General features: G+C 47.0%; 1 protein-coding gene across 1 annotated transcript in view; it reads right to left on the bottom strand.

Annotated features, from left to right (window-relative positions):
* The window catches only part of PHLPP1 (PH domain and leucine rich repeat protein phosphatase 1), a 223,235-nt gene extending 209,694 nt beyond the window's left edge, over nt 1-13,541 (bottom strand). The window contains exon 1 of the mRNA XM_055559318.1: nt 12,428-13,541. Coding sequence (XP_055415293.1) covers nt 12,428-13,541 — 1,114 coding nt within the window. The remainder of the gene's footprint in view (nt 1-12,427) is intronic.
* Nucleotides 13,542-16,728: the final 3,187 nt, after the last annotated feature.

Below are 16,728 nucleotides of genomic sequence, written 5' to 3'. Positions count from 1 at the left end.
GGAGATGCTGCTGCTGCTGCTCCACAGCTCACACTCCAGGAGCACCGTCCCCACCCTGTGCCGTCCTGAAATAAGGACTCGGCGAGCAGGCAACAAGCAGAAGCCAGATGCCCATCAGCCCAGACCGGGTAAGTGCAGGTTTCTACACTAGGTAAGAAACTGGACCAGACACCCCGGTCCCTTCCAGCACTCTCATTCTAGGCCCTCCCTGGAATATCCAAGACGCTGTCACCCATTCTTCACCCCTGAAGCTTAGCAAAGGTAGTCCCCAGCAGGAATTATCAATGATCACATTCGCCAGAGTCTGAATGATTAAGAGTAACCATCTACAGACAACGCTGGTTTAGTCCAATATTACAAATGTTTCTAAAAGATAAAGAAGATACTGTACAAGGGGCTTTATACAGTCGTACTTATGAAAGTGCCTTAAAGATAAATGATCACCACCACTTCCCTGTATCCATCAGTATTATCTAGAGGTCAACACCGCTTGGGTTAATCAGCTTCTCAGAACCAAGAGGCTATTGACTGTTTTATCTCGCTGAGGGCTGGGGTGGGAGACCTCATGAACATGTATGGAAGCAGGAAGCAATGAGAGAGAGTTCCCAATTCTCTATTAGCAGCTGCAAGTCAATCTGAGATTTAAAAAAAAAACACAGCATTCCAAGCGTAGTGACTACAAGGGGATCCCTGCTCTCAGAAATGGACCCTAGTGCGGTATCTTCACAATGACGTCACTTCTTTAGCAGTCCCAACATACAGGTTTATAAAACTTCTGTACTTGTGCATTTATCAATGTGTACCTGTGTATTTACCACGAAGAATCCACCTGCCAATGGTGCAGACTCGGGTTTGATCCCTCGGTAGGGAAGACCCTTGGAGAAGGGAATGGCAACCTACTCCAGTATTCTTGCCCAGGAAATCCCACAGACAGAGGAGCCTGGTGGGCTACAGTCCAAGGGGTCACAAAGAGTAGGACACGACTCAGCGACTATAGAACAACAACAATTTATCAAAGAGACAGTATTGCTCAGATGTTGGTTCAATACATTAAGCTCTTCTCAGGACTCAGTTACAAGTGAAGCTGAAGCTCCAATACTTTGTCTACCTGATGCGAAGAACTGACTCATTTGAAAAGACCCTGATGCTGGGAAAGATTGAAAGCAGGAAGAGAAGGGGACGACAGAGGATGAGATGTCTGGATGGCGTCATTGACTCGATGGAAATGAGTTTAAGCAAACTCCGGGAATTGGTGATGGACAGCCTGGCGTGCTGCAGTCCCTGGGGTCACACAGAGTCGGACACGCCTCAGCGACTGACCTGACTGACTGACGAGAATTTTAGTGTCTACCATCACAAAGGCTAATAGCAACTGTTCCCCCTGTAATTACACCGATGCCAGCATTTCTGATCACATCCCCCGTAAAATCAGGCTGTCGGGTGTTGATACTGTTCTGATGAGCTAAGCGAGGTCTCGAAAGACCTGTCACCGAGGACAGAACGGCGCGCTGACGGCAGGTAATCAGCCTGAACGCTGACTAGCCTGAATCACAGGTATTTTCATTTGAATCAGAAGCATGACTTATCTTAGTCAACCAGGACCTGCATAACTTTAAAAAAAAACAAACAGGGTGTTTATCATACTTTCAGAACTAACATAAAAAACAATAAAGATTCTTTCTAGTGTCATCATTCACATTACAACATGAGACAATGTTTCACAGAGACATTTTGTCTTCCACTTAAATTTGTAACAGGCCATTAGCCAAGACTTAATTTACCATTAACTGTAGTGTGGGTTTTACAGCCATGGATAAAACAGTTGTTTTTGCCTCTGTGAACACGTAAGAGTTGTGTTTCCTCCTAGTCCACTTCAGAGGTTTCTAAACATTTCCTCCACCAATGGCAACTCAGACAGCAGACGGGCGAAGTTAAGGAGCACACCCTCAGGTTATGAGCAGCTCCTCAGCTTCCAAATTTTACATTAATATGGTTGGTTTACGTGACACCAAACTAAAAGGAAGTATCTCGTTCTGGAAGATAAAGACAGCATCTCCCATAAACCTCATAAGTCCAAAGAAAGCAAAACCCTCACAGGCCTTACAGAAAGAAAGAAGAGACTGGCCTTTCAAGAGTTCTGGAGGTCCCTGCCGGGCTCAGAGGAACCTTGAACGTATGCATATTTGCCACTTAAAGAAGCAAAATTAACATTTGCTTAACCCAGAACTTAGATCCTCACAAAGGATGATACCCAGTGAAGCCCAAATGATCCAAAGGGGTAAAAGGCTTGGTAAAAAGGGTTGGTAAATCTTACAGAATTATCTGGAATTACTAACCCTAAACTTAGTCCGACTAGACTTTGATCTACTAATAACTGATGGTTACTTCTGCAAACAGTTCCGGAGTCCAGAGTTATGGCAAAGAGTCTGCCCCCGCTGGTCCTTCAAGACGGCTCAAGGCCCTTCTGGGGACACACAGGTTGGGCCAGGAGCCTGGCCTTCCCCGTGACTGCAGTCATGGGTGAACCGCTGCCTATCAGAACATTTTCCACCTTTGTTGTCTAAACACTGGCTCACTTGTTTCCACAAACATGCCCTCAGATCTACAGGTATTTCAAGGGATCCTAGAAAATTAAAATTAGTTATCTGTGAATCAAAAGTACATTTGACATGGTACGTACTCATAGCAATTATGGGACTGAATGAATGAGTGGAAGTGTACAGTCTGCCAGGCTCACGGAGCAGTAGCACAGCCCATCTTCCTTAATGAGCCCTAATTACCTCTAATTCATATTTGTGGCAATTTACTAGTTCTAAAAATAACGGCACCAAACTACATCTGTAGAACATCTCACAGTTTACAAAGCACTTCCACGTGTGTTATCAAATCTGAACCTCGTGAAGGGCTCCAAGACAGATTTTTTCTTATCACCTCTTCTCTCTCCAATAAATGAGGCTTAAGGAGAGTAAAGGGTTCATCACAGGCCTCACATCAAGAAAGGAGGAGCCGGCGGTCAAGCCCAGGTCTCAGCGGCTCCATCAGCGCTCCTTCCAGCCTCAGACCCAGGGCCTGGGTGACACGGGCCCTGCCGTCCTAGGTACTCGTCCTCACCCCATTTGATCTTAATGACCCTGTGTGGCTCAAGGTCGTTACCTGCCTCCGCAAAACAGGAAAGAGGGAGCCAGAGCTCCGGGGTCAGGGCCACGGTCAGAACGCAGGTCTCAGCTCCAACTGCTTCAGAGTGCATGCTCCCCAAATGCTGACCTGCTCCAACTGGCCCCCGAAGGTCATTAAACACAAGGTTTTCACATTCAGCAAGTCAGGCTATTACACACTGCTAAGTGCTGAGTCCCTTCAGTCACGTCTGACTCTTTGCAACTCTGACTCTGTGGCCCACCAGGCCCCTCTGTCCATGTGATTCTCCAGGTAAGGATACTGAGACTGGGTGGCCATGCCCTCCTCCAGGGGATCTTCCCAACCCAGAGATCGAACCCGCATCTCTCATCTCATTGGCAAATGGGTTCTTTACCACTAGCACCACCTGGGAAGCTGCTGGCTTGTCAAATCCAGAGTACTAAATAAACTGCTCTATTAACTCAGTCTACCTGTAACCCTCCGGTGGTAACACTGTCCGCCTCACTGGGTTGTTACGAGGATTAAATGAGCTCGTATTTATAAAGCACTTAACACAGTGCCTAGCACATCGTAAGAATGATATAGATGTCTATCAGTTAAAAAACAAAAAACATCAACTAAGGAAAAGTGACAGTTTAAATCACTAAAGAAATACTCTATTATCCAATAAAAGGTGTGTGGACAACTTGTTCGCTCCTACTTCCTTTCTTAAACAACATAGGCTGAAATAAAACTATAAAATACCACAGGAAAATATGGGAAAATTATTTTAAACCTGCCCACCCCTCTTAAATCTTAGGATGGGGAGGCCTTCCTACGCATGACACGGAAGCCTGAATACCTAGAGGAAAAGACTGACGTAAAAGCACCAACAGATAAAGAAAGCAGCGACCTGCAAAACAAAGTTGGTTTCCCTAGCTATACCCTCCCCAAAAGTAAATTTGTAAGGCAGAAGGAAAAACACAAGCAACAAATAGAAAAGGAACAAGGGACATGAAAACACCATTCACAAGAGAAATAAGTCACCAACTAAAACATGGGGGAAAAAGACCTACATAATTAAGGACTGTAATTTTTTAAATGGAGATCCCCCTCCAAGACTATCTACCCCACCTGCGCCCTTCAACCCACAAATATACCCACCACCTCCTATTATTCCCCCCACACTCAATGGAAAACGTGTGTGCGTGTATCATGTACACATGTGTGTAAGGAAGAGTACATGTTTCCTCCAACTCCAGAGGTGTCACTTCTTCCCCCAAGGAGAGGCTCAGCTTATCGCATAAACCTGCACATCAGCTCCCTCGGCCACGTGCCCTCTCAGAGACTATACAGAGAAACGCCCCCGTTTCGGATCTGGAGGACACAGGCCGGAGGCATGTGTTTTCACCCGTTGTACTTCTGCGCTTGACAAAGTTCCCTTTCCAACAGTAAGAAAGGAACAGTCGTCTCTGAGGAACTAACGGACTCCATAGATTGATTTCCATATAAAACTTGTCCTCGGGATAAACAAGTATCTCGTATGCTCCTACTTCCTACTTGGAGACTAGGGCTGGCAGGCAGAGGGCGACCCCATGCCGTCTGTCCAGTCACTGGTCCTAATCTACTCCAGAAAGGTTCTCTGCTTTGGCTGGCAACCTCAGGCTGACTGCATTAGGTCCAAGGACGTTCCTTTCTCCATGACAAAAGGCAGGGGGTTCGGCTGTTTTTAAACCCAAAGATAGGGATTGCTGCTGCTGCTGCTGCTAAGTCGCTTCAGTCATGTCCGACTCTGTGCGACCCCAAAGATGGCAGCCTACTGGGCTCCCCCATCCCTGGGATTCTCCAGGCAAGAACATTGGAGTGGGTTGCCATTTCCTTCTCCAATGAGAGATAGGGTTAGAGAACTTAACACAACGACAACATCTAGCCCTTCTAATCTAAAGGACAAACCCTCCAATGGAGCCCCAGGACGTTAGGAGCTGGAAGAGATCATACCCTACTCTACCCGCAGGCTCCTCACTCACTGAGGAGGAGCTCAGAGCCCAGGGCAGGTTAAAATGGATGCCCACAGGCACATCGAGCTTCCCCACTCAGACTTGTTTCTCTAAACTACAGACCCCAGCTCAGGTCACAGCAGCCAAACTCTGAAGCCCTAAGACGTGGCCCCCATTCCAGTACGAGCAGTGTCCGCCACTCACTCATGTCTGACTCTTTGCGACCCCATGGACTGTAGCCCCCCGAGACTCCTCCGTCCATGCGACTCTCCAGGCAGGAATACTGGAGTGGGTTGCCATTCCCTTCTCCAGGGGATCTTCCCAACCCGGGGATCGAACCTGGGTCTCCCACACTGCAGGCAGACTCTTTACTGTCTGAGCCACCAGGGAAGCCCACCCCCACTTACCAGGGAAGCCCATTCAGGTGCTCAAGTATACCCAAAAAGCTCTCCCAATATATGGTTAGAAACAAACAATTCCTTAAGGGTGTATTTCTCATACATGACAATAAAAGTCAAAAACTGGTTCTGTTCATAGAATCACACTCTTTGGACCATGTGTCAGGAGTGAGCTGACTGTAAAACCCAGATAATTATTAAATAGGCAGTGGAAACAAGTACAGTTTGTACTTTCTTTCGCTGTATTTAAAAGCATGCCTGGTATCTGAAAGAAAACTCAAACATTCTAACATATTACTAATGGAGGTGGACACAGGAAAACACACTCTCCACCTGCTCTTCATCAGATGTGCAAGCCAGCAGAACCAGACACCAACAAGCACAAAATTCTTCCTGCTTGAAAAGAATGTGGGGCGGGGGAGGCGGGACAAAAAATCAACCAATTCAAATTATCTCAAATTTCTAGTTTTCCCATTCATTATTGACACTGTCCAAAACAAAATTATTTCAAATTTTATTCAAGTATCAACCAAATGCTTTCGTGTAACATTAGGGGGACTAATTTACTTCTGCGGCTGCTACTGCTGCTGCTGCTGCTACTAAGTCGCTTCAGTCGTGTCTGACTCTGTGCAACCCCATAGACGGCAGCCCACCAGGCTCCACCGTCCCTGGGATTCTCCAGGCAAGAACACTGGAGTGGGTTGCCATTTCCTTCTCCCAAATTTACTTCTAACAAACTTCATTTCGGAAAATACATGTCAAAAATCCTGGATCTGGGGGACTTCCTCGGTGATCCAGTGGTTAAGAACCTGCTCTTCGGTGTAGTGGACAGGGCTTTGATCCCTGGGCGGGAACTCAGATCCCACATGCCACAGGGCAACGAAGCCCATGTGCCTACCAAAGGATTTCACATGATGTGATGAACATCTTCTGTACTACAACGAAGGCCTGATGCCGTCAAATAAACAGCTTTTTAAATTCTGGATTTTTTTTTGTTTTGCCAAAGTATCAACATCTACAAACTTACAAAATATGTATAATGTATAACCAAAATATTTCACTCCAATAGAACTTCTAAGTCCCAAACTCTGAAGTCACTGGACTTCTACCTTAGTAAGACACTTTATTATTAATACATTTTACAACGTATTAAAGCAATCTCAAATGTAAAAATACAACAGGGAAACATTTCAGCATTAATGTGGCATTATGGGATGGTTATGCTTCGCTTCATTTAACATACTAAAAGGCATACCAGGCATGTATTTTATATATATATATAAAACAAAACCATTCTACCTCTAAATTGACATGTAATTACCCTTCAGTAATCCAGTAACCATTACTATTCTTGATTATAAAGTACAATTATCACATAACTTGAAAGAGCTGCTATTTCTTAGTTAACCAAATATCCTAATGTTCTTTAATCAAACTATCATTAAAGTCTATTTTTTCCAGGCCCTGGAATTTCAATTTATGAAAATTTTCCAAAGCCTAGAGAAGTTTCATAACAACCAGTCACACAGACTTAGGTTATAAGCAGCTAATACGTCTAAAGAATCCATATGGTCAATTTTCTTTGGTTTTACTTTAACTCTTCTGTCTTTAGAAAACCAAAGGCAAGTATAAAAGTCTGCCCAAGAAGCACAGGGACCTGAAGCCAGACTCAAAACCTCTCGTCAGTGTTGTCCCTGAAGCCTGGAGTGCCGTAGGTTTTAGAAGGTGAGACTTTCAGAGGAAAAAAAAAAAAAGGCTTAATTTACCCAGACTATTTTGGACGTTTTAATAACATTTCTTTCTCTTTTTCAAAATGTCAGCATCTTTAAAGAAAAGGCTTTTCTATCGAGTGGCTTCAGGGTCTCTCAACTGTCAGAGCGCAATTAAACCCTTCTCCTGTCCAGGTAGACTGAACCGTGTTCAACCCTGGCATCAAATCATTAAATCTGAGGCACCTCATCTGATAGATGCCTCATTAAATTCATCTCAAAGTTGAGGTAAGAGATGCCTGTGAAAAGGAGGGGGGCACACCTTAACTCTTAAGAAAACTTTGAGAGAGGATCTCAAAATCCACAGAGAGCTTCACTCACGTGAAGGTACTAACACCTCCAATCTCCTGCCCTGGGAGGGAGGCAGGTAAGTAGGCAGGGGGGTGTGGGTGTGGGTGTGTGTCCTGGGAGAGGGCTGTGTCCTGGGAGAGATGTGTGTGTGCATTTAACACAACCCCTGGGGAAACAGGAAGGAAAGCCGAAGATTCAGGACACACACCATCAGCTGCTTCACAAAATTCACAGAGTCAACTCAACAAACGTTTAAACTAAAGTGCCAAGTATTATACGAGCCTTGGATCATACACAACCTCAATAAATTCTATGTTACCAAGAAATCAAATTCAGCATTCTATAAAGAAAGAGAACAACAAAATAAAACACCTTACACTTTAAAAAATAATAAGAATCTTGGGAAAATCAATCATTTAACAATCTTACAGATACAAAAAAGAAACTTCATAAACTTATTTACACTCATCTCCTTTCCCTACAATTAAAACACACACACACACACACATCATTTTAGGAATAACTATGAAACTTAGGGAGAGTACTTACTCTCTGGCCCTGTATAATACACAAATTACAAAAACTGAACAGCATAGTGACATTAATAAAGCACTACTGATCACTAAAGTACAGATAAGTTTACTTCAAATAAAAGATGTGTACAAATCTTTCGTGACAGCTATTTTGACACTTAGAAGCAAAGCTCTGCTTTAACGGAACTGAAGCGTCACACCTCCATCTCAGAACTTTTCCACGTTTCAGATCAAGTGCTAATACTCTATAGCCAGTGACAATTCTATGGTTTAACAACTGAGACATGCTCAAACAAGAGAATAAAGAATCATTTGGTGAGCTGTATTTCACACCAACTTGAATGTACATATGACTATCTGCCCCCGGGATACTTGGAGCACTTTCGTACTCTTTCTCTATTGCTCCCTTATTGTCCAGTCTTGCTTCTTTATGTTAAAGGCAGCATGATAAAAATAGAACCGTCCACATTTTACAAGGAATACCACTTGGGGCTAGAGGATAATATCACCTCATTACCAGCAAAAAATAGCGTATTTCCTGAATGCTTTTAACCAAGTTAAAAATCCAAACATAAAGGAGATCGATTCATGGAAAGTGACATGAATTTTAAGACAGAACGGGCATGCTCTCTTAGCTCTGCCAAGAGCTGAAAAACCACAAGCAAGAATCAGAACTCTTTACACGTCAGCTTCTCTGTCTGAAAAGAGGATTGACACTGACTCCTCCCTAATAATGCTTCTGAAAGGACACGAGATAATTTATGCGAAAGCTCTTTTAAGATTTTTGAAGATAATAAACCCAACATATTAATAGACATTATCAAACCACAGTTAATGAAAGACAAGACAGCATGCACTTTACATCAAAAACAAGTATAAAATATAAATGTAAAAAAACAAAGTTAAACCCTTTGTTCTTAAAAGGAGTGCTGAAGCACACACTGGTGTCACATGTCCCTACCACGCTACTCAACACTGCTGTGATTATAGCAACAAGACACTGCTCCTCAATATTGCAGCTTAATGCTGAACCACCCCGCCTTGAGTTCCACATAGGAAACCATGTAAGGTTTGATCATGCCCAGAAGAGAAAAGGAAGAGAAATAGGAGCGGGTGAGAAGTCTCTTTTCCAAAGGAATCCCAGAAAGCCACACATAAAAATATCCTGTCCAAGGTTCACCAGGCACAGTGGGAGTGCTCTCTGTTCTGTCAACATCCTTTCCCCGTCACAGTCTGAGTTGAAACAGCGAGATGACTAACCCAAAAAGGCAGAAGAGAGTCAAAAATATAAAGAAATACCATGTAACACCGCCCTTGATCATCGACTCAGGTGCCCCCAGGGAGTCCAAAACACAGCCTGATTACCAATGGTGAGCAACATAAATTCTTGAATTTTTTTTTCCACCTAAATGTACTCTCTGTCAAGTAAAATTTAAGATGGTTGATCTTTAAAGGAAATTAAATGTTAATGTACCTAACAGACTTAATACTTCATGCAAGTTATTTCAGATAAAGCCACAATTAATTTTTTTCTCATTTTAAGTCAGCTAAGAGCATGGCTTCTTAGAGGAGCAGTAACGATTTTCAAACTAAAGTTTCTATCACAGCTCTGCAATCACAAAGAACCCTGAGTCCAAAGCCTTTCAGTTCATTAAAGACTTTCATTTTACTTTGCCTAAATAGATATTTAAATATTAAAAAAAAAACCCACAAATGGCTTCCAAAGCCTTTTTGAGAATCACTTGGGCCAAGTTATAAACACTAAAATTTAATTGAAAGGTGACCTCAAGAGAATGAAGTCTCCCCCAACAAGAGCTTCTAAAAAAAAACCAACTGATAAACAGACAAACTATATAAACAACAGGTAACGAGCTCAATTTAAATACAGGAAAACATTCAGAAGCCTTCAAAGGCAACTTCCTAGTCTATCCTTAACTCCAACTACACATATAAACAAAGTGATGCAAAGCAACAAATTTAAAAGTAAGTTACATGTAAAATTCTAAAAACAAATGTGGTACAAAACACCCACTCAAAGGGTCTCCTGTAAAACAAATGTTAATTCTCTTCTTGAGGAAAAGAATTACTATTTTCTTGTTGGGTGTCCTACATTCCAAAGGGGTAATTTCTGGGAATCTCCTCCCAGCTCAATGCAAACCTCCATGACATGTGAAGTCTTGATAATGTTCCTGTGATAAGCGAGACCACCTTATAACAAAGCCCTTTTGTTCATCAACAACTATACTTCCTTGCAAAGGTTCAAGATTGTTCTATGGCAAAGAATAGCAAAAGAGATGTTTGATATTATTAACTTTGGCTTAAACTCAATTTCGTATAAAATGTGCAATTAGACATCTTGATCAGGCACCTTCCTTCTAGGACTCCTGTATACAGGCTTCATTTTCAAGAATAGGCTGGATGCTGTGTGTGGCTTCCCCATTTTATTAGCTACCTTTACAAGCGTATACACAGAGGGGTATATGTATTTATGCTGTGCATACTACAGCAAAGCAAGTAAGTTTAGAGTGAAGTAACAATTACTGCTTTTCATGAAGAACAGAACAAAAAGATTAAAATGTGCACACCAGAAATTTGAGATTTAACCAGAAAGATAATCTGTGAACTTTATACCGAGATAAGTTTAAAAAACAAAAAGAAAAAAAAAAAACCTATATATCATCCACTTAGAACATTTTAGACACACTTGAAGAGACAATCAAGGGGAATCAAAGATTTAAATGCCATGACTAGGACACCTAAAACCCTTCCCATGGACATTTATCATGATCAACAACTCAATCATGAGGAAAATGAGGCATGCAGAGCTCTTTCCATGCAAAATATGTTCAATATGTTCAAAATATGCTTAACACAGCCCTTGCTTCTTTACACACACACAGACACACACACAGGCATTTACCATTCTCACGTTAACAAAACACTCATTCCAAGCATGATTACCATTTAACGCTTTCATAAAATAGTATTTTATAAATTACATGAGCCGCAAGAGAGGAGAATTTAGTTGTTGCTCCCACATTAAAAAAAAAAAAATCACCTATTTTCTAGGCCATCATCTTTTTAAAGCCTTGTCATCCGGTTGGGACATTATCTTCAGGTACTGCAAATGCTACTGTATTACGATACGGTTTTCTTGATGAGGCCAAAATCCATCAGAAATCCACTTGAATTACAGAAAAACCTCAATTAAACACAAAGGAACATCTCGCCAGGAATGCTACCAGTCTTGCATATCTCAGTGTAGGAGTAAAGAGCTCTTCATTCAAACTGGCTAAACTGCAACTAGAACACAAGTGTGGACCAGAAGCATCAAGTTGGAGGGAATGGCTGCAGATGATGCGATTACAAGCCTGACTCTCTTTCCACCACCACCTACAGCCTAAGCGCAGAAGTAATTTACTACTTCAGTAAATTTGGGGAAGATCTAACTCCTTATCTAACTATTACACTAACCTTGTTTTAAATAAAATTCCTTGCCACTAAAACATGATTCTTCAAACCAGCAGAGGAAAAGGACATAAAGAACTTATTAAGCTCAAATATATAGCCAGGACCCACAGCTCCCTAATTTAGCACCAGCCAACTCTTTAAAAGAGAAACACTAGTCACCCCTGGTCAAGAACTTGATCTAATGTTTCAATTCTATCCCAATGAAAAAATTTAATATCTTTAATCTAGAAATGAAAAAAGGATGCGGAGGATTTTAGATCACACTCAGTGAGAGATGACAATCAAAAGTCCTACTGTGACCCCTATATATCCATATTGGAAGTCACATTGTCAGTTCTGGCTATAAAGGTTAGAGGGGAGAAACTGAGAGAAAGAAATAAGGCAAAACCACTTCTGATGCAAGAAGTACACTTGCAGAGGAGACTGAAATAAAACCAAGAAGCGCTAAGGAAAAGTATCACTAAAGAGGATCGTGGCTGCCGGGTTCCACCGAGGACCAAGTGGGTAAAGGACAGGACGGGGAGCAGGAGCAGGGCACCGGCCGACCCGGACTGAGCTCGGGGCGGGCGCCGCCGGCCGCGCACGGTCGCACGCAGGCCGGGTGCTCCGGAACGTTTCCCGCGGTCCTTTTCCTCCGCTGGTTTCACTGCACGTGAAGTTGCCCTGAAGCCCCAAGCCCCGCAGCCCGAAGGCGGCACACACTCTCAGGAGCATGTGCAGCCGGGGCCCCGCCGCCTGCCCCGCGCCCGCGGCGGGAAGCGCTCGGCTCGGTCCCACGGGTCGTCCGCGCGAGCCGCGAAGGGCTAACAGAGCCCCGAGGGCGCGCGCGGCGCGGGTGCAGGTGACCGCCTTACCTGCGTAGAAGCGGATGAGGCAGCCGACCTCCGAGTCCAGGCCCTCCTCCTGCACCCTCCACAGCGCCCCGAAGCCCAGCTGGAAGAGGTAGTCGTTCTGGATCTGCAGCGGCTTTTCGTCCGCCTCCAGGCGCCGCACGGTCTCCCCGTGCAGCTGCACATACAGGGTGGGCGGCGGGGGCGCCTTCTCCGCGGCCGCCGCGTCCCAGTCCGGGCTCTCCTCCGCCGGCCGATCGCGGGCGGCGCCGCCCGAGGCCTCGACGCCTCTCGGGGCCGTCGGCGGTGGTGGGGAGGCGGCCGGGGAGAGCGGCCGGGCGCCCGAAGAGCGGCCGCGCAGGCGGGGCTGGCCCGGGTCAGCCTCGAGCTCCTCGGACGACGACGAGCAGTAGGGATCCGGCCGGCCCGACGCGCCCTCGGGGCCCGGGCTCGGCCGGGGGCTCTCGGGCTCGGGGGCCGGGCCCGCGCCGTCCGGGGCCCGCAGGGCGCCCAGGCTGCAGCCCGCGGGCGCGGGGCCGGCGCGGGAGGCGCGGCGCGGCGGCGGCCCCCCGACGGCGGCCAGCGCGGCCTTCCCGGGCGGCGGCCCCGCGGGGCCCCGGCCCGGCACCTTCAGCACTCCGCCGGCCCTGGGGCCCGCCTGCAGCAGGCGGGCGGCCACCTCGCCGGCCGTGGTGTCCAGCGTGCAGAGCACCGGGCGCAGGCGGCTGGCGGCCGGGTGGCGGTCGAGGACGTGCACGCAGCCGCGCTGGAGCTGGTGCCGCACCCAGTCCCGGTCCGACGGCTGCAGCGGCAGCATCTGCCGGGGCCGCGGGAGCAGAGCCCGGCGGTCCAGGCTCCGCGAGCACGGCGGCGCCGCGGCCGGGCCGGGGGCGGGGAGGCCGGCGGGGCGCGGGGCGGCGGCGGCGGACGCGTTCCTCTTAAGCCGGCTTCTCCTCAGCAGCAGCGAGCTGGCGCCGGGCCCCGGGGCGGCCCCGCCGGCGGCGGGCAGGGGCGCCGGGCCGCGCCGCCGCCTGCGAGCCGCGCCTCCCGCCCGGCCCGGCGCCGCGGTCAGCGCGGGCCCGGGGCCGCCCGCCGCGGCCCGGCCCTCCGCGCGGGTCTCCGCGGCCGCGGGCTCCATGGCGGCGGGGCTTGGCGCGGCCCCGGTTCGGGGGCCGGCGGGCGCACAGCGAGCGGGGGGCGGCGGCGCCGCCAGTGGCGTTCGCGCGGCCGTTCCAGGCGATTATGTGGCTGCTCGGAGCGCTCCGTCGGCGTCTCGGTGTTCCATCCCGCGCGCCCGCCCGGCCGCCACCGCCCCCGGCCCGCCCCTCGCCTCGCGCCGCCTAGCCAGCAGCCGAGCCGGCCTCATTGAATATTAATCGCGCGCCGGGAGCGCCGGGCGGGAGCGGGCGGCGCGCCTCATGAATATGCATTACCCGCGTGACGGTGACCCCGCGGGCGGGCGCGCGGGGCGGGGCCTCGGGGTAAACAAGCGTGACGGCGTCGGGGGGCGGGGCCGCGCCGCCAGGCCCGGGGGCTTCCTGCGCGGGCCCGAGAGGGGAGGGGCCAAGGGACGGGCGGCGCGCGATGCCACCTGGGAGCTGTAGTTCCAGGCCGCGGTCGGGCGTCCCCGAGGGGGCCGTGGCGAACTACAAGTTCCAGAGATCCTCCATCACCGCCCCGTCTTGCCGCCCGCCGCGGGCCCCGGACAGTGGGTCTGGTGCCCTCTGATGTTGGAGTCGATGCTCAGGGATGTTCGGTTCGTGAACTTGTAGTTACCCGCCAATTCCTGCTCCCCGAGGCTTTCATTTTCCCCGCTAGTTGAGACAGGGCTCGAACAGACTCCAGACGGCACGAAGGTCCGGGCGCTCGGTCTTCCCCTCAGCACCTATGAACTCGCCCGGAGGCATTCGTGCCGCCCCGGCCCGGCCCTCTGCAGCTCCTGTGCGAGGAGAACGGCCGAGGACCGGCCCTCTCCCTGCTCAGCTTGAGGTCCAAAAGGACTGAGGACACAGAAGGCGATGGGAAGCAGAGGTAACGCTGGAATGGAGACACGTGGGACAGAAGATCCGGGCCCTGCATTCTCTTTTAACATCTTCCCTTGGTTTTTTCTTCAATATTCAGAAAAAATTATATTCTGCGACTACAATGTTAGTCGTGCCGTAAAAAGTTGTACTTTCTTGTCGATTAAAACAATATTGTAGGCTGGATTAGAGCAGTTTACTATTTAAAAGAATTTGGTAAACCTTTTTAATGGAATTACCATTCCTCCGTATTGTTTCATAAATCTGGATTTTTACATGTAAGACTTCTGCATCTGCAAACAGTCCCGGGCCTGCTTAACATCAATAAAGTTACTAAACCTGGGGGTGAATTGGGGTAGGGGGTTTGAGGAAAGAGGAAGGAGAAACAGAGAGGGAAGAAAAAAGAAACTGGAACTTGTAGCTGAAATAATAGAAACTAATAAGGGCAGAGAAAGTTGTACTTGGGTTATCTACACAGTTTCACTGAAGAGTAGAAGTTACAGGACAGAAAGATATTATCTTGACTCTTGAAATTCCTGTAGATGACTTTTTATATTTTTCTTTTGAATTATTACCTCTTGGCCTCATGAAACATGTTTATTCCATTTCAATTCAATCAACAGCTCAGAATTACTTTTGTAAAATTAGGGAGAATGCAAATTTTTCCAAGAGACATAAGATACAATTAATTTAACAAACAATTATAAACATATACCAAGCAGTCTGTTACAGCAGTGGAATAAATCAGACACTGCCCTTGCCTTTACAGAGTTTATAGGTTAGAAACAAAGAGGTTCAACAGGTGAGAGGGACGTGGAAGAGGGGAAAACACCAGGTGTCATGGGAAGAAATAAAAATGAGGGAATTGACCTAATCTAAGGAGTCCAACAATACAGACCTCACTTTGGACGAAATTTCAGAAACAAATGAAACTGAGTTAAACTTTAAAAACGCGTTAAATTTCAGTACTAAAACATGGACTATTTACATTTCTGTATATTTTTTAGTTCCTTCATGGATTCCTATAAGCCTCTAATTTTTTGCATATTAAGAAATATATGTTAACTCTCATATATCTGCTTTCTAGAGTTATGTTTATGTAGCTAAGGTAATAAACTCAAGGGGGGTTTGTTCCAGTGAGAGGTACTGTCGCCCCGGCCCAGGGCGCGCGCAGCCTCTCGGGTCGCAGCGCTGCCCTCAGTCAGCTCTGGGCCTTCTGCACTTGCACAGGCACCACCACGCTGCCTTTCTGTCCTTTAGGAACTGTGTCTACCCCTTGAAGGTGTATGTAATCAAAAACTTCCCCCGGAAAAAATTAAAGAAAAAGCATTGGCCAGAGAATTTAGTATGCAAAGCACTGGAGCAGGAAGAGGTTGGAGAGTCTTCTCACCTACCTGCCAGACGTGGTATGAAGGGTTACTAACATTGGGAGGAGAGGGGTCAGTGAATTATGGCCAAGTATCTCAAGGTGAAGAAAAAGGAAGTCCAGTCCAGCCTCAAAAACAGTGGGTCCTTTTTGTTCTTTTGATGAAGGGAGGGAGAACGAAGGATATAATTTTTATGTAGAGAAACTATTTCAGGCATAGTGTGTATAATCTACAAGAGATCATATCCCATTGTATCCAAAAGCATAAAAACCAGAGAGGAGAGCAGAAGGGCAAGGGTCCACAGTGTGACCCATCCCTGGTTCTGGGGGTCCTCAACCTCCGGGGTCTGATGCCTCATGATCTGAGGTGGAGCTGGTTAATAACAACATTAGAAATAAAGTGCCCAGTAAATGTAATACCCTTGAATCATCCCAAATCTACCCCCCCTTCCCCTGCTCTAGTTCATGAAAAAACTGTCTTCCACGAAACCCATTCCTGGTGCCAAAAAAGTTGGGGACCGCTGCCTGGTTCCACTTCCAAACCTTCAATAAAGCGACTGAACTTGCTGGTGAGAGGAGAGAGAAAGAAATAGGAGTTCATAAAGCATAGACAGTCCCCTGAACACCAGACCAACTGGAACCTCAGAGTTAAAATAAGACAGTGATAATGACAATGAAACTTGGAGTCTGCTAGTGTCGTGGAACATCGCCCAGACCATATGAGCCAAGCCACGCTGTACAAATTCTCTGAATGAGGAAAGGATTTCAGTGGAGAGCAAATGTTTTCCAAATACCCAGGAAATCGCAGCTTTTCCTACTTAACAAGTAGAATGGGGACTAGGACAGTATCTTGAAACCACGGTAACTCACAGATGCTCCCCAGCCCTCTAAAATGTCCCACGTGTACAATCTAATACACAGTTGTAACAAGCCTCACT

This window comes from Bubalus kerabau, chromosome 21, assembly GCF_029407905.1.
Source record: "Bubalus kerabau isolate K-KA32 ecotype Philippines breed swamp buffalo chromosome 21, PCC_UOA_SB_1v2, whole genome shotgun sequence".
Lineage (NCBI taxonomy): Eukaryota > Metazoa > Chordata > Mammalia > Artiodactyla > Bovidae > Bubalus > Bubalus kerabau.
Note: the sequence above shows the minus strand (reverse complement) of the source record. Positions and strands in the feature narration are given on the sequence as shown.